General features: G+C 37.8%; 1 protein-coding gene across 2 annotated transcripts; it reads left to right on the top strand.

The window, feature by feature from the left end:
• Window positions 1–504: 504 nt before the first annotated feature.
• LOC140157399 (uncharacterized) lies at window positions 505–15,254 on the top strand. Of its 2 annotated transcripts, XR_011859675.1 has the most exons (7): window positions 505–651; window positions 3,624–3,889; window positions 4,344–5,369; window positions 6,249–6,459; window positions 12,737–12,855; window positions 13,879–14,243; window positions 14,303–15,254. XR_011859675.1 is itself a non-coding variant. In XM_072180581.1 (6 exons), exons 2-6 carry the CDS (start codon window positions 3,705–3,707, stop codon window positions 14,069–14,071), a joined length of 1,734 nt encoding a protein of 577 aa, XP_072036682.1. In that variant the 5' UTR covers window positions 505–651; window positions 3,624–3,704; the 3' UTR covers window positions 14,072–15,254. The 2 variants fall into 2 exon arrangements, 1 of the variants encoding a protein (XP_072036682.1); XM_072180581.1 differs by having other exon boundaries at window positions 13,879–15,254.
• The last annotated feature ends 4,358 nt before the right edge of the window (window positions 15,255–19,612 follow it).

Here is a 19,612-nt window from a genome sequence, read left to right as displayed (position 1 = left end):
AGGCCTATATTGATTCAAAGTTATTATACCAAATTGAAAATAAATATTGTATCAGCTTATAAAGGGTGAAAGGGGGACGGATGCCGATGCCGGGACGGACTGCTGCAGAATGTGCATATCTTTGGATAAAAACATGGAATTGCAAGTTTGGTTTTTGTAAAAAGAGATTAAATATTATACTCCAGTCATGTAGGCCTATAAAATACAGAAATCAATTAAATGAAACTTTTATCATTTCATTTTAAAACTATCAGACATGAATCAGTGCAAGGACGGTGATCTCACATTATCATCGCTATTATACTAGGCCTACCCCTGTAATAACTGTCGGTATTCAATTCATGGCTTTGCATTTTGGGAGATTTTTTATTATCATTTTACTAAAATCATGCAAAAGCAGCCGTTTTGTGGCCAAATTAATTGATTTTGAGTTTTGAGCCCGGTTTTGAGAGCTGGGGTGAGCTGAGAGCTCTGAAAAGGAAAAGGCTCCCGGTGCAACTCGGAAAAAGGAATCAGTGAGTAATGGCGCCGCCCATCCAGTGGTTTTTCGATCCATTTCCCAGGCATTTAAGACCAAATGAAAGCTGAAAACCCGGGCTAAAAACTATAATATTTAGTATAATGCACTGCGGGACTCCTTGCTTACATCAGGTATGACATAAAATTGTAAGATTCATTTCAATTCTATTCCGATTTGACAGTGTTTTAATTTACCCCACCCAAAAAATTGCTACATAACGTCATAACATTACATTGACCAGAATGACATTGTCATGATTGTCATACCGAGACCGGTATGGCGGTAAGCTTACTGACGATCTTTGCCTAGACCACCCTCGCTACTTTTTTTGCATCAAGGTTAAACAGTTGCCAAACAATTTGAAGTCAAGGTTTGATGAACAGGATTTAGCCTAGTCCGAATAATCAGACCCAGAACAAAATATTAATTTCTGACATGATCGTGTACTGGGTCTGAACTGTTTCCATATGAAATCTTGATGGCAAATTGGACAATAGAAGCACATGGTTCTACGTGACAGCTTTTTAATCCCTATTCAGGTTACGTGAATCACAGTTTGTGGACCATCCTTCTGATACTTGAGTGTTTGGACAAGCGGAGCGGTTTTTGTCTACCTCTCTGTTTGTAAACAAACCAGGAGGTCGAAATAAATCCTCCTCGCCGAATCTGAAAGTCAGTGTAATAGTACGGCACTAGATTTAGCCAAAGCAAACAAGAGCTATTTAATGATTCTATAGAAATAGGTAGTTCCAGTAACTGTGAACTCGGTATCTTTATTTAACATTATGACATTATCGGGCCAGTAAATGTCAGTATGTTGAAGGATAGGACCGAAGACATGCAGGCAGGTCTATAGAAATAGGTAGAAGATTATTATCCTCTTCAGCAATAGGATTATTGATTGGTTTAAACGCTAATAAAATTGAATATATATACGCAGGGTCTTAGCTAGAAATGGAGGGTTGCCCATCATTTGAATAAAATTGCCTGTCCTAATTTGACCTTTAAAAACATTTACCAGACACCCCCCGCCCATTGGGGGTTCAAAGAGTTCAAATATGTACTGATATGGCCTTGTTCTACCAATTGGGTCTACTAAAAAGGGCAATTAGCTTCTCAAAACATACAATTTATAATATAGCATCTGTCAAAGGCATTAGTTTTGCCCGTCCCAGGAGCAAACTGGCCGTCTAAAATGACAGCCAGACGGGTGGCTAGCTAAGACCCTGTATATACGACCTTCACGCACAAGATTTACATACAATACATTGTGTAACTTCATGGCTGAATGAGCCCAAATGGAAGATGCCATGTAGTAATGTGCGTGATTAATTGCAATGTGCTCAACCTAGTACTAGGTGGCCAAAATGCTAGGCTATTGTGTGTACCCTTGCCTACATACACAAATGTATGGTAGAAATGTAACAGAATCTGCAGCAGTTGGAAAACTTTTGGGTATATTGAATTCCATATAATTTGTCTCCTAGTAACTTCTGTGCAAACCCGACTACCTAATTAGATAGAAAATATTCTGCTCGTAATGAAAAAGTTACGCACAAAATAATTGTTTATCATCAAATAAAATTATTTTCCCAAAGATGTACAATTATGCTATATTCAGTTTTACAATCTAGACCCTCAGAGCAAAATCCTGTGCAAAAATCAGACAATTTGGTTGTGTGGTTTAGGAAATACAGGCCTTTGAAGGTCATAATTGGCACATAATAGCGCCCTCAATGGTGAAAATCACACATATTTACCTTAAAAGTCCTGGCAAAAGAGTTATTTTTGTGATTTCAGTCATTTTAAAAATGTTGTAAAGAAGAAAATATAGCAATTATGACCCTGGTTTTTAATATTTGCATAAAAGAACATTAAATAAACAAAACACAATACATCTCATGCCTTCTTTAGCTTTATTCCCACAATTATCGCTCCGTGAATATGCAAATTTATGACAAAATCAGGATTTTCCTAAAAATGGGGTAAAAATGGCCAATTTTGTGAATCTTTAGAAGGCTGTATCTTTGCAACAGATTGTCCGATTGAGTTGATTCAAATGGTTTTTTAAATCATTTTGCAGAAGGAACAATCCTGACAGAAAAATTAATTCCAGGGGTGGGTTAGAAATTTTCATGTGGCCCCCCTAGTGTAGGCCTACGCGCCATGATTACGAATGTATTTTATTATTTGAATTCACTTTTGAATGTGACGGCAAAGTAACAACACGCTTCTTCAATAATGTCCGACCGTGATGTCGTAAACTATACAGATTCGGAGAGAGGAGAGGGAAGGGTGGAGACATGATAAAAAATGACTGATGATTATTATTGTAAATCTTCAATTGATTGTTTAATTTCTGATCGTCTAAGAGGAGAACTATCGAATATACTATAACATTTCATAGTTTTTTTAAGAGGATCGCCGGCAAGAACGTAACAGAAGACATTCTTTCCAAAAGTCACAAAGTAGGCCTATGATTGTTAACTGCAAGGTGTCATGTATTGGGACAAGGAATGGGACTGGTTATCTTACAACTCATTGTACTGAGCTCTGAAGTCTGAACCAAGAAAGGGATTTGCATTGAAAGTAAATTTTCACGTGGTGTGGATTTTAAACTTCCCGCAACTACATCTGCATTTTTTCATTAGTAACAAGCCATGAATTAACTTTAGTGACAAGCATAGGCCTACTTTGTGACTTTTGAAAAGGGCAGTTGTTGTCTTTCATTTGGGCCCATTCAGCCACGAAGTCATGGACATCTTTCATTTTCACACAACACTCAGTCAACAGTCATATAATTATTTCTAAGTTATAATCAAATTAAGTAATTCTTGGCCAAACTGGAATACTGTGAATGCTAGTGGCTCCGCGATAAACACACGCGAATATAGCGCGGTACAGAAGAAAGTATACACGCGCCTTACACTGCGTACACGCTTAGTACACTACATGGACGCAACACACATGTTCCAGTTTGGCCAAGAATTACTTAATTTGATTATAGTTTTAATATGAAATGTAACCTTACAATGTTACAATGTTATTTGGGTGCAATTTCTGACCTGATCACTGAAAATTATGAATATTAATATTTCTTTAGGCCAACATAATGATGTCCAGACTGATGCAACTTCTCGGTGCACCCAATACCATGTACTTGACGTACTACTACTAGTCTACAATGGCTGGGGTGACAATGGATGGTACAGGGGGCAAAGCCGTAGAGGTAGAGGATGTGCCTGATCTAGTCAAGTTGCCACCAGAACTCATCCAGAGAATCGGTACCTTATGCAACATCAAATCTTTGGGAAGGCTGTGTATGACATGCAAAGTCCTAAACTTTGTACTCTCAGATGAGATTGTATGGTGAGTATTGATTAAGTTTGAAATTAACCCCCTGAGCACTACCTGCCCAAGTGCCCATCTAACATTGTCTCTGATTGGTCAATTACATGATATCTTCACTTTAATCGCCAATCAGAATAGAGCTTTGCAAATAATTCACCCCAAATTTTTTTGCGTGGTGAAATAATTCTAACAATGTTACTGATTGGTCAAATCGATAATGACAACTTCTTTTTGGCCAATCGGCAGGTAGATCTCATGGGGTTAAACATGTAAATCAAATACGACATTTAACTCAAGAACCACAGGACCTACAAAAGTATATCTGTGATATTTGAATTTTTCTACACGCTCGCTATGAAATGATCGATGCAATTTTTGCCAAAGCTCACTACCGTTGGCAAGATGCTGTGAACTACCAAATCGCAACAGTTTAAAATAGTGTCTAACCTTAATACTATTCTTTTCTTATCAGGAAGCAGCAATGGCAACAAATCTGCAGACACCACAATTTGATGGGCTCAAGCCTTGACTTATCAAAGACAACCTACCGTGATGCCTGCATCCGCTCAGCCATCTGCCTATTTGACGGCATATTCCAGAATGATGTTGAAGCCATGACAGGAACTGCTGGTCTCGGTTGGTCCCATGTACGAAATGCCATGGCCTTTGACTGCGGGTCCAAAACGGCATCTATTGCCTGGTTATTTGATTATTTCAGAAGTTCTTGTCCAGCCATTACTGCTCATCTCAAAGTCAGTTGTACCTGTAATTGGCCTCAATCATGTGGGGATGCAACTCAAAACTGTGCTCATAGATCCCTTAATCTTGACCAACTCAATGAAAAGTTAAAATCGTCAGGCCACCCCAGGCTCTATCGACCAGTCGTGGTTGGTCAAAAAGCCAAACTACTTTTGGGTCAGTTTCCGGATATGTACCAACGAGAGGAGTATCCAATTTACTACACTCGGCAATCATCTAAAAAAGTTCAAGCTCAGGGTCAGCATTGTGCAAGATCATCAAGGTGGGATGGCGATCAGCATCCCGCTTGCTCTTCCGCATTATGCTCCAAATTTCCTACCTCAGTGAGTGGAAGTTTAGGTTCATTGTCATCATTTTCATCATCATCAACAACAGTACCAAAGACTTTCTCAGATGCCTCAAGTGCCTCAGCGGATTTTGAACAATCATGGTCACCATCAGGTCATTTTACAACTCGTAAACATTCAACTCATACAAACTGTAATATTCATGAAGAAAACAAATGCGAGGTTTATTTTCAAGTGAGTAACCCTGTCAAGGATGGAGACATCGTCAATTTGACGGATTATGAGTTGCTTCTAAGGCACCTCCACGGCAGTGTAACAGGCGGTTCTCAGCAACTTTCACATATGAGGGATATTTGTAGGACAGCATTTTTGCTATGTGAACCACCCAGATGCTCCCACAAAACAAGGAAGGATTTGCTGAAACTGATGTTTGAAAAGCTGAAAGTATCAAGGTACGGTACTGAGTTCAAAATATTACAAGGAAAATTCTTAATAAACATTAATCCAAATTAGAATAGTAACTTCTAACCTTTGAGAAGCTTCTTACTACATTGATAAATGATTTCTTGTTTTGATCAGTACATCAGAACAGAACCATGTATTTAAGATTGTATCTTCAATACAATGCAGAACAAAATGAATTTGATTTTTTTTGCTAATTTTTGAAACGATACTGGTCTGATCCAGTATCAAATTATGTAAATTGTAAAATCAATGTTGATCAAATAGCGTTAGTATAATACCGTATTCTTTCTCATTAAGGGGGTACTACACCCCTGCCCAATTTTTTGCCTATTTTTGCATTTTTCTCAAAAATTATAGTGCATTGGTGACAAGTAAGATAATGTATGTATATTATAGGGGCAAGGACTACAACTACTGCACTGGAAATTTTATTTCAGCACAGACAACAGTTGTGGAGTTAAAAATGAGGGAAAACCAATATTTGATCAATAAATCAATAACTACTTGCCTTGAGTTGCTGAATTTTCAGTGCAGTAGTTGTAGTTCTTGCCCCTATAATATACATATCTTACTTGTCACCAATGCGCTATAAATTTTGAGAAAAATGCAAAAATAGGCACAAAATTGACCAGGGGTGTAGTACCCCCTTAACGCCCCCGGGAGTAACATTTTTCAAAAGGGTGTGCGTGATTACAAGAAGTGAAAATGCGGTACCCATATATTACCAGAAATACTATGAAATTAAAGTGTAAGTACATTTTTATGCAAGAATGCGATTTAATTAGTATGAACATTCTACTATAATGTGGCGATGAAATAATAGTTGATCATGCAATTTAGCGATCATGTCATGTCATTTCTCATAGGATCTGTCTTCAGAACAAAGCCGGTCTTCTCCCGATGGACTCCTCCTTCAGTACCTGCCTTGTGATAGACAGTGGTGCCAGGAGTACCGTGGTAACACCAATAATCAGCTCCCGGATACAGCAAGATGCCGTGCAATTCAAACCGATTGGCGGATTACAAGTGTCCCTAGCATTGGCTGATACTATCACTTGTAAAGGACTCGTCAATGAGGTATGTGTTGTACATATTGTAGCCTCTCTTTGTCTAGTTCTCTTGAAGATTCTGGGTCTCCCAGTCAGTCCGAAACACCGTCAATATGTACCAACACTAGGCCGAATTGATAGGGCTAGATATCTAGAGGTAGGGTTGTGGTTAGGTTTAGGGTTAGCGTTAGGTAAGCTTAAAATTTGGACTAGTGGTGGTTTGGACTGATGGGGTTTCGGACTGACGGGGTGTACTCTCATCCTCATCTCCTAGGCTTGTTACCTTCTCACCAGACAGGGTCTAATTCTGCATAAAACCGAACAGCGTTATTTCTATAGATCTGCTGCGCATTCAAATTGCATTGTATTGCATCGTAATTTCATTTGTGTCTATGCTAATTATGTTTACACAACATGAACTCGCGTGTTTTCAAGCAAATTCGCCGATAATAGGTGATCAAAAGCGATCGGAATGTTACAAAAGTACAGATCGCATTCAGCTTACTTCATATGAGATGATCTTTGGAAAAATACGGCATAATTTGTCTTGGTGTTTGCGGAATGCCATGCAGTAAAATATTAATACGTTGCGGCAATTCATGATTGACAACTAACAATCGGCGTGTCCTTCGTATCCTCCACTGTCAATTTCTTATCCACTCACTAATCCTCACAACAGCTTTGTGTTGATTACGTAATGTGTGGAGGCAAATTGCAATAAGTACAATGAAATAATGAGTAGGCGGGTTTCTTCTTCATCTTACGTAACAGTATTGTTCTCCAAAAAACCCGAAAGCTTGTCGTTTGGAGCTCTAGCTGAAATACAGCAAGATAATGTAAGGTAGTAAATGTAAACCTGTATTTTAGCTAGAGTATCTCGAGCTACTTCTCACCTATGTTTCTTGCATTCACAGTGGCGTAGCATCATAGGGGAACGTGCCCCCCCCCCCCCGATCTGAAATTTAAAAAAATCGCATAGGAAAATGGTTGGTACCCCTTCAATATGATGACCCATGCTACGCCACACAGTGTCATCGACCCTATATCTTCATGGCAGGAATCGCCATGGTAGGTTGAATCCACAGCCACGATTAGCCATTTGGTTCAAACCTTTAAAGCTCTTTAGAACTAATAATTAGTCGAGGGACATAACTAAGGCTACTCACAATTGGTTGTGCGTGAATAAGCTTGTATACCCCATTGAGGTCAATGGTCATCGACTTTTATACTGCCTACAGTGAGTGCAGCTGTACTACACGCTGTAGTCCACACAGGGTATTACAAGACCAACGCAATATAAAATGGTCAGATTTTGACTTCAAAGCGCACGGCCAATTTTCAAAGCGCATTCTAGCGACTATCATATCTGTTCAACACGTATTTTCGTGTACGAGACCACATCTGGTTTCTTGAGAAAAATTCATTTATGGGAGATATTCATCAATTTGAACCCAGTATTCAAGATTTTCGTCTGATATCAAAATCATGCATAGCAATTCACGTGTATCGATCCCGTATATTCATTTTAGTGTTCCTGCTCCACCAAATAATTATTAGCCAGGCGGTGTCGGTGTGCGCCACTGTGCATTTAGTGTGCAAAATGTCCACCGATTTAAAAGGAATCTTTAGTTTTTCATACAAATTGCACATTATGTTCTTCAAACATAGGGGTGCATCTGCAAGACCATGTCCTTATGAAACTGTTGATCTTCATGAATAATTGATTGGAAACAAAGGATTTATTGACTGTTTTATTGATTTTTCACTACTAAAATGTCAAGTACTATAGACATGATATACATCATTTTAAAGCTAATTTCAAGCAGAATATTTTGGTTGAATATCTCAAAAATGATGATTGGCGACTTCAGGGCTCAGTTGTGCCGAGGGGTCACATATGTCACCACTCAAATCAAACACAATAGATGAATAAAAGCTTCAAACAGTTGTTTGTAGTATTAAATATTTGAATGGCATTTGTCGTCTGTAATCGCCCTGAATTAAGGATGTAGTAGAATGCAAAAGTTATGATTGATGCATCACTTTTCACAAGCAATAGAAGTAGTCATTGTGACATCAATGCCGCCATCTTGTGGGTATGGAGTGCCTTGTTGCTAAGATTACTGCGTTGACGCTTGACTGAAGAGGTGCATCACGCGCTGCGACTTCCGCGTAATCGGGGGCGTAATGTCTAGTGCACGACATGCAGAACGGCAGTACCCACAAGACGGCGGATCCTACGGAAAAGGATGACGCATTCGCTGTCAAATGTGACTGGACACCACGAATCAGCCGTAAAGTCAGCCCAGGCAATTTTGTTTTATTTCGTGTTTAGAAAATATATATCATAAGCTTTGAAATGGTATCATTTGACTTCAAACAATATCCAGAAGCAGGGTTTTGGTTTGTTGAACTCTGTTCCTTCAACAAAATTGTACCTTTTTCGGTTCTACATGTGTCTCTTTTTCCACATTTCTGGTAATAAATATCAAACAGTCATAATTGGCGGTCATTTCAAATCATCCCCAAGTCAACGAGGTTCAGGAATGTCCTCTCATTGTTAATTGTTGGTTATACATACCTAGACAAAATACAATACTTTGTTATCCACCACTTGAACAGGATTTAGCCAAAGCAAACAAAGACAAGAACTATTTAAGGAGGCACACAGGATCACTAATTATCCATTATTATTCACCTCATAACTCGAAAACTATTTATGTAAAGTATATAAAAGTATACATTTTTTGAGCGGAAATGAGCTCATAAATCCATTTAAAATGTCAGTTTTGGGTCAAAAGTGCAATTTTCGAGAAAATCCCAAAAAAGCGGCTTTTTGACCAAAAATTTTTGGTCCGCCATAAAAAATTATTTGAAAATCAAAAACTGTAAAACATGAATTTTATTAATTTAGACAAATAAATCTAGAAAGTGTTTTTTATTTTTTGAAATTTTGCTTAGTTTTTTAAAATATAGGCAAAAAATCAGTAAAAAGCGTGTGACCCGTGTTCAAATTTTTGAATCATGGGTGATAAAAAAAGTTCTAGGCCCTAAAAAAAAAAATAAAAAAACACTATCTAGATTTTGGCCATATCTAAACATTTGATTTAAAAACTTACCTCAGTGATGCTTCATTTAGACGCTATGGCGGACCAAAAATGGTTAAAAGTGGTCAAAAGTGAACTTGCCGAAAATCGCGATTTAGAAAAATACAGCGGATTTCAGGTCCATTTTTGAAGATTATTCCATAAATATATAATCCGGTGACTTGGGACGTTTGGTCAAGTTAGAAAATGAGAAGGGGCGTCCAACTGCAGCAGATTGGCATTTTTTTGGTGATTTAGAAGGTAAAATATACAATATGACAAAATTATCCGTGCACATTCGGCAGATGTTTATCCACATGGTGCAGCCATTTTATTTACTGCAGTCTTGTTTCCATGGTGCAGCAGAGCTTCCGGCAAGGTCGCTGACGTCAGCGTCGGCGTTTGAGGAGCGACAGGGCGCATGGACAGACAGACAGGTTACTGTGAATAAGTTGCACAGTGCATGGTCGTGTTGCCGCGAACTAAACCATGATTATTTAAGCACAATTTTGTCCTGTTCCGTATAAAAAAAAAAATCCTGCTCTGTATTAAAATTTGAGAACATCAGAACATTAAAATTAGCATAGAATAGGCCTAACTGACAAGCAATTATTTTAGCAGATAATCATGAAGTTTTATGAAATGAAGAATAAATTGAGACATAATCATGATAATTGCGATTTCTGTTTTGTACTAATTTTCATAATTTTGTTTTAAAAATGCAATGTTTTTGGTGATTTTCTTTCTTTTTTTTTTTTTTTTTGGTGTTGACAAATATTGCATTTTTATGTTCATTGTCCTTTTCTGAACCGTAAACATGATGTTGTTACTACTCGTTGTTTTTTCTTTTTAGTTGGTGCTTGAGAGGCACCACAGCGGCCCGTCCGCGCCAAAGATAGGCATTTTAACGCCAGTTAGGCCTATAGCTAGGCCTACACGTACACCACAGGAATCCCAAGTAAAATTTTAAAAGATTCTGATGTGTCGCATTACTCAATATTCCGTTTTTGTTATTGTAATTGTTTGTTGTTATCATATTTTATTTTTAACTTTTTACGGAATATCAAAGTTGTAAAATATTTTGTACCGCATAAAAAGTGAATACAACAACAAAAATATAAAAAAGTGTGTCTGTTGTTGTTTTCAATCAAATAAACGTGTAAAAAGTGGGGTAAAAGTTGTAATATGTCTTGAATAAACTTCTTGTAAAACGGACAAAAAGTAGGCCTATATAGGCCTATATATGTTAAAAGGGCAAAACACGGAGAGGTCACAAGAGTAAACTGAAAAACACGGAAATTTACATAGCCTAACAAAACCGAATTTCAAAAGTAGAAAAGCGGAACACTTATGGCTTTAAATTAGATTGTGGTTTATGCAGTAGGCCTACCCGTATACAGGCATCACGCTATAAAGAGCGTTTTAAAACACTGCATGAAAACATTCACGAAAAATGCTTTAAAGCAGTTTACCTTTTAAAGTATGCAGAAAACTTGAAAGTTGAAAGCCAGACAAACATTGCAAATAAAAAGGCATTCGCCAAAACATTCGCAAAAAGTGTTGTAAAACCAAAAGCTTTTATCGCAATCATGACACCATGTACTACATGGTAGACCTAATAGGCCTACTAATGGAAATGTAGTTAAAATGGGTTATGAAAAAAGCATGAATTTGCGTTTTCGCTTAGGCCTATATTTCTCGTTTGAAATTATTACATTTAGCATTAAAACATTCATGAAAATGCTTTCATAAACGCGCGCTCGCTATGCCGATTTCAAATATCGACATTTTTGACATAGAGTTATAGGCCTATGCCTAGATGGTCGATATGATGTAGGCCTATTGAAATGTCAACGTTTTTGACATTGCGTTAATGGTCAATCAGTAGTAGAAAACTTTTGAAAACGAATCTTAAATTCGTGTTTTAATAACACTTTGAAACATTATTCAGGGCCTTTAGGTATCTAATATAGGCCTACCGGTAGTAACTGATTGCCTATTTTTTATGGTCTTCAAAATGAAGACGAGACTGAACGACTGCAGAGGCTCCCGGACGAAGGCTGGGACTGCATAAAATATAAGCTAATATAATAGGCCTATATTCTTGTCCAACTACACCAACTTGGTAAATCAAATAATAACAATGAAATGAATGAATGAATGAATAAATTAATGAATGAATGAATGAATGAAATAAAACAAATTTTTAAACATAAAATAATAAGCCTAATGATGTACTATTATATACGGGCTAAGTCTAGCCTACTAGCAAAATATTTAGGGCCTACGTTTTCTATCGTATCTACCAGATTGCGTCATCATTACAGGGCTTCTTATGGGTAACTACTTCTTACAGATAAATTTTATCTTTTCAAGTTCAGAATGAAACTTGAAAAACGAAACAAAAACAAGCAAAAAATTCACTATTATGTTCATAAAAAAAAAACACTATAATTTATACCACTATATCAGCACTTTTTTGGCTTAAATTTATCGAGTAGGCCTACTTATTCTGGGAGGGGGACGGTGGTGGTCTGTCGGCCCGCAGTTTCGCAATGCAATGGTGCAAGCTTTACCTACCTTGGAAGAGTTCAATACGATAAAATACGGTAGTGATCGCGGATTCGCGATTGGCGACTCCGTCCAGCGCCTCAATCAGTAATCACCTCGCCCATCCCGTTTACCATGTGTGCGTGTCTTTGCTAGGCTACGCCGCAGATGCAGCGTTTACGAGAACGCGATCTATTATGGAAAACAATGATTTATTTGCTTTTGCATTTTGACGAAAATTTAATGAAAAGGGTCTTTAAAATAGCTTTTCTTATGGTTCAAATTTTAAGATTTCTTTAAAATCTATTAATGACAAGATAAAATACGGTTTGAAGATGACATTAGTGATGAAAACTCAATTTTGGCCATGTAACACTTCAGTGATCCTGTGTGCATCCTTAAGGATTCTATAGAAATAGGTAGAAGCTTATTATCCTCTTCAGCAATAGGATTATTGATTGGTTTGATGAGATACTTGTCGCACCATATTGATGTACCTACGAATACAACCTTCATGCACATTTTACACTGTAACTCAGAATACAATTTGCCGACTTTACGGCTCATTCGTAGTGTCCAGTCAGTCACAAATATGAATCCACCAGTATCATAATTGGGATATCTCCAAGGCAAGCTAACTGTATTAATTTGAATGATTTTGATTGACAGGTATTTGTAGACAGTCTTGATGACAGAGGAGTGAAAGAGGAATGCTGGCTGGCATATCAACCATCATTTGAAATCAGGAAAAAATATGCCACCAAGAACATCCTTGTACCAAGACCAAGGTATGTATGTTATACTGTTCCTTGGCTGTGGCATAGCCTGGTGGAAAGAGGGCAGCTTCGCCCGTGAAAAATTATCAGGATGCTGGCCGCCCTGATATTTAAGCTTTTTATGCCTTTTTTTGTACTCTTTTAGCCCATTTTGAGCATTTTCATCAAATTTTGCCACCCTTGAAAGTTGCCTCTGAAAAAATCCTGGCTATGCCACTGTTCTTTGGTTCTGTACGTCTAGCTTTTTAATATAATCACTACAAAGATTGTTTCATGTACAAAATAATTATATCATTCAGTGAGTACATTTTGGGTTTGTGTTTACTTTATATTTTGAGAATTATATAACATTATCAGAAACAAATATTGTTGGGACGCCCCATGCATTCCTGGTCCAGTAGATGATATCTGGTATTAACAATTTCTCTCAATAAGCAAGTTTTTAGCAGGTTTGTCATCGCACAAGTTTGGAACTCTCAGGCTTTTCGTCAGGAGTAGCTCTGACTTCTTCAGGACAAAGTACCTAAGAATGAGACATGTAGGCCATCCCTTGCTTGCTGATGGCTCTGAAAAGAGCCTTGTGCTCTGTTAACAAGTGGCAGTCTACAGTGGACGGCTCTTTTCAGAGCCACAAATGGATCTGCTGTTGACAAGCAGCAGTCCTCAGTGAATGGCCCTTTTCAGAGCCATCGGTAGAAGGGGTGGCCTACATGTCTCATTCTTAGGCAAGGTCTAGGTAGGATTTGAAGGTTTGGGTGTGTAAATTCAAAAACCTGTGTAAATTAACGATTGTATACAAAGTATAGGCCATGTGGGCAAAAACTGGGTGTGCATTTACAAATTTAGGTGTGTAAAACTCTCCCTACACTGCTGGCTGCATAAGCCCTTGTTCTTAGGTACTTTGTCCTAAAAAAGTTAAGAGCTACTCCTGACAATAGCTTGACAGAACTTTCCAAACTTGTACGACGGCGTACTCACTAAAAAGCCTATACCATAATTTCTCTGATATTAATGAAAGCCAATTTTGATTTTCAGGGACAAAGGATCTTTTAGCAGCATTCCTTTTGGCAGTGAGCGATACCTTGCATGCGAAGATATGTATTGCAACCTAGATCTAACCACAATGGTCGCTAAAGCCTTGGACCACTGCGAACACACTGCACATCGCCCTCTACTCTCTCGTATCATCCTAACTGGTGGAAATGGCGCCCTCAAGGGATTTGCATAGAACGGCTCACCAGAGATCTCAGGGACAGACTACCTCGTTATGCTGACATTATTATGGTATCCAGGTTTGACGACGTGTTCACATTGTTGACATTGTTAGGTCCTGGTTTAGACCAGAAGAGGTGGATCACAAGGGCTGAATATGTATTTGAAGGGGATAATGTGTTGGACAGGTACCAATGCCCCGAGGCATATGCATAAACACAGTGTGTGATGATCATGTGTTGGACAGGTACCAATGCCCTGAGGCATATGCATAAACACAGTGTGTGATGATCATGTGTTGGACAGGTACCAATGCCCCAAGGCATATGCATGAACAGAGTGTGTCATTTTTGCAAAGTCAAAATGTTCAGGTTTGATATAAGATTTAACTTATTTAACAATGGATGAGTTCATATGGCTCCACAAAAATCCCTATTTTATTTCAATTTTGTTATAAATTTTGCCACAGATATGATGTAAAGTTTGTAACTTATTGAGTGTATATATGACATGATCTGGTCCATGGGGGCCAAAGGAGGCATTTTTGAAAATTGAGTTACTGTAATTATTACATTATACATACAATAGGCTATCATTTACTGAAAACACCAAAAGTCTAGCATGTTTGGTTCTAAAGTTATGAAGTTTGTGATGTCTATTTTCTTGTTTTTTTACTCCATATATTTACCTTTCTCTCCGTTTCAAATTTGTCGCCTTTGGCCCCATGGACCAGATTGTGTCATATATTCAGAAGCACGATTAATTGCATAGATGTATAACCTTTTTCACCCTCATATGGCAGTGACATCAACGCATCGAGGCAGCTGTTTTGTGCGAACATCTATGCAGCGTGCGTGTGTATGCCAGCGCTTTGAGCGAACATTGGTGATTTCAAGCTGCACCAAATGTAATACGGCCTGACGTCTCTAGTTTTATTTCAATGCATTGGAATAGGAATTTGATTGCTTTTGGCCATTTTTGTTTTTTTCATTTCAATTCAATGCATTGAATCGAAATGTGTTTTTTGTTCATTTCAATTCAATTCATTGAATCGAAAATGCATGCAACATGTATTTTGATTCTGCCATTTCACTTGTATTCACCTTATCAGTTACAATAAACTTTCTCCCTGAACTACTTTTAGCCAAATGCCCGGTAAAATGCATCAGTGTTGGTAATAAGAATTGAATTTGAATATGAATAGAGGCCGTCAGCGTGACGTCATATGCCGCCATCTTGTGGGTACAGGCTGCGATGGTCGTTCGATCTCCATGCGTAAACAGCAAAATCACTGTGGTGATGCGTGATAACAGCTGCGTAGCAAGCTGCGCCCTGCGCGTAGTGTCCGACGCAGAATGCCGCGTATCATTTGTACCCACAAGATGGCGAAAGGCTGACGGCCTCTATTGAATTCAAATGATGAATTGGAATTCAAATTGGTTAGCAGTTAATTTCAATGCATTGAATTGGAATTGAATCAAAATGATTTAAACCAAAGAAGAATTGAATCAAAATGATTTTATAAAATAAGAATTGAATCTGAATTGAATTGAAATTCATTTTCTGAATTGAAATAACACTAGACGTCACTGCCACATCAGGGTGGCAAATGGTATAGCAGTGATCTAAACAACAAATTACTTAACCCCACTATCTGCCGATTGGCCAAAAAGATGTTTTCATTATCAATAGGTCCAATCAGCAACATTGTTAGAATATAATGATGTATATTCATACGTAGCGATAAACGTAAATAGGAAGCAATTTTAGACTTCTACGCTACTCAATTTTAGTACACTCACGGGCGCTTTCACGGGTCAACGGCGTCTTCAGCGGATGTTATTGCTCTGAAGATTTGTTGTTGCTAGTGATGTTGTTGGAAAGGGTTAGACATCAACCCTGTTTGGGACAACCTCCTGACCCCCCGGAACCAAGGGGGCGCCACCACATCTTCAAGCTTGACGTCATCTACATCTATGACGTCATCGGAGGTGTTCCAACAACATCACTAGCAACAACAAATCTTCAGAGCAATAACATCCGCTGAAGACGCCGGTTGACCCGGTGAAAGCGCTCCGGTGAGTGTACTAAAATTGAGTAGCGTAGAAGTCTAAAATTGCTTCCTATTGTTAGAATAATTTCACCATGCAAAAAAATTGAGGTGAATTATTTGCAAAGCTCCATTCTGATTGGTGATTAAAGTGAAGATATCATGTAATTGACCAATCGGAGGCACTGTTAGATCGGCAGGTAGTACTCAGGGGTTAAATGGTTCAACAGCTCGATTTGCAGTTAGGACACTGTGCAACATTAGTGAGAATTTCTCACTCATCAATTGAGAACAGGAAAACATCACCAGCAAATGTGGGCTATTCCAGTTGAAATCCATACTCCCCCCTGTGGAAGACATGATCTTAATCTCTCACACAGGAGGTGTAGATTTCAAATGGAGTCACCCATTTTGGTAACCCCAGGGAGGGGGAGGGCAGGCTCTCACATGTTAAGGTGGTGCATGTATGTGCTGTGGTCAAGAGTCCCTTTTCAGGCTCTCCAGCAGTTCCTTAAGATCCATATCATACTCCAGTTCTTTGAGCCTCAATTGTAGCTCTAAACCTTTATTTGGAAAAATTTTGAATTTTTTAGCTCCACAACCTATAATTTGGCCCAATTTTAGTTCATTATTGACTATTTTGGAAACATTTCACACTGGCCAACCGATCTTTTTACGTGATCGTGTGACACAGACGTGACTTAAAAGTCGCATATGTGTCATACGATGCTATGCAGATTGATTGGCAAATGAAGTGCTGATGACATGATTCAAATAGCCAATCGGAACACCACTATATGTTTACGCTGTAAACTGCGTCAGATCAGGCAGTGTGAGAGGTCTTTGCAAAGAGGTGTAGAGCCTAAAAAATGTTAAAATATCAGTTCAGAAGCCCCTATTTTGCCCGAAAATCAGTTCCGAGTTCAAAAAGTTTGGCGCTCCATGCTGCACACCCCTACCGAAATTTAAGTTGAGTGCCCAAGGGTCATAAAATGTGATTGTAAGGTGGTACTACACCCCTTGATAAATTTGTGACTATTTTTGCATTTTTCTCAAAAAATAATAACAAAAGTTATGTGTATTATAGGGGCAAGGAATCCAGTTACTACACTGGAATTTCAGTGACTCAAGACAATCGGCATATTATTTATGATAAGAAAAGAGGTACCACTAGAATGTACCTCATTTCTTAACAATCAACATATATAATGAACCACTTGTCTTGAATCACTGGAATTTCAGTGAAGTAATTGGATTTCTTGCCCTTATAATACATATAAACTTTTGTTACCAGTGTGTAGTTATTTTTGACAAAAATGTAAAATTAGTCACAAAATTTATCAGGGGGTGTAGTACCACCTTAACTTATAATAATCAATTAATTTTCATAATTTGAGTACAGGCTGGCCCTGTTTAATTTCTTGAATCCTTTAACTTGATATCAAAGGATAACTTTGATAATTATATCAAATTTTTATAACCGGGTATATGAAACTAACCACTGTATATGTATGCATGTTGAGATTACAAATAAATATGACTATAATATTAAAGCCATAATATATCGTTTCCATAAAAATAGATTTGTATTTGTTTTTCACAAATTCTTAGTTTTTACAGTCAGATGTCCCAATTTTCAGCTGAATAACTGAGGTAAAGCAAAGAAAAATACAAATTAATTCTACCCTAATCTGGGAAAAGTGTTTCCTTCCAACAGACGCTAACCTGGAAAAGGTTTTACTTCCTGCAGACCCTAATTACACTGGCAACTCTTTAACACAAACCCTCTTAACATAAAGTTCCTGATAACAAGAAGTATGTTTTACATTCCCAAGCATACATTTTACATGTTATTAGAACTGGATAACATGAACTCCTGATAACAAGAAGTAAAATTTGAATTCTGCACAACTTTGTGATAATGAGTTTCCACTGTATAATCTATATATCTACCTCAAATCACCGCCACTAGCTTTGAAGTTCAGCGTGTGCTGCATTAGCTTAGCGTTACTTTGCGCGTGTACATACTTTAACATGTGTGATCAACGTTCCGCATATTTACACGCAAGAAATAATGCTAAGCCAATGCAGCCCATGCTGAACTTCAAAGCTAGTGCTGGTGACTCGGGGTAGATATAAAGACTGTAGAGAGAACAAGCGATAGGAATTTGTTTTACTATCCTCTGTATGATAGACGACATGCAGGTCCAATATTTTGAGTAGTTACTACGATAAAATGGTAGAGGATAGTATAAACAAAAATTCTTATCGTTTATTCTCATTCTTAGTCAGTTAATTATTATTTTGATAACTAAAACTATATTTTGGAAAATTAAGTTACAAAACTTACTGTCGTGAAAACTTGTTTTCAAATTCAGTTGGGCGTATTGCGTGGCAAAATAACATACTATGCTACAACACGCTACTTTAATGACGCGGACCATATCCTCTACCATGTAATAGACGACATGCAGGAACTAATCAACTAATCAAACCGCAGCCACAGACTAAGAATATGGAAAAAAAAGGTTTTACTTCCAACATACCCTTATTTGAAAAGCTTCCTAGAAAAAATGTTTTACTTCCAACACAGGCTGAATGCTAGTCAGGCGATGCCTATTGTTCAACAAGACCCACTCAGTCACTTAATTAGGCGCTTGAAACGATCAAATTCGGTGTTGAAATAAGCAACATTTTTAGTTACACCTTTTCACGCAATAATTAATTTTCTCGGTCAAATGAAAAGCAATAATTTTCATTTCTTCGGTAAATGTCATTAGAAAACTATAATGCTTGGTACTGTATATTTTTTTCAAACCCTGGTGTTAAACTTAGGCTTCTAGTGTAAGATTTTCGATTTTCACAGGCTTCATTTTGACCCGCGAGCTTTTTCTGGGGTTAACGTTTTTGCTTTTCAAAGTAACATAATTCGCTGTCAAAAGATATTTCCCAACTTTCTAAAGCACATCATAATGGGCTATATGTAGGGATGACCAATGAACCATCAACTTGATTAGAACACTCCCATAGACGAGTCAAAATTGGTCCATCGCCACAGTGCGCTTAATTGCCAGTGGCTGAGTTCAGCACTGCTCAAGAATGGCACAAAATATTCATGTCAATAAGATCAGGTGAAAAACGTGGCCTACTGAGCTGTAATTTGGCAGAGTTGCCAGTAATAACTCTATCATACCCTCTGTAAAAAGGTTAAAAATTGAACAAGTAGATCTCGAAGTTACAAATTAAATCACCAGCTTCCCTTTGGAATTTCCATACTCCTTTTGAATCATGCTAAGACACCTTTCTGAACATAAATGTGAAGTTTCGTGCTCATTCGATGTATTTTTCACCTGATTTCAACCCTAAATGTTTTCTTATATTTAGGCCTGTACCATCTACAACTTGCTGCTGGCTATACCTTGTTTAGAACTTTCAAAAGAAGTACCCAAATGTGCAACCATAACTGTTTCAAAATAGCCCGCGAAAGTCATGCAGGTAACTCCGAGG

This window comes from Amphiura filiformis, chromosome 7 (genome assembly GCF_039555335.1).
Source record: "Amphiura filiformis chromosome 7, Afil_fr2py, whole genome shotgun sequence".
Classification (NCBI taxonomy): domain Eukaryota; kingdom Metazoa; phylum Echinodermata; class Ophiuroidea; order Amphilepidida; family Amphiuridae; genus Amphiura; species Amphiura filiformis.
This window is presented reverse-complemented; position numbering and strand designations above follow the sequence as displayed.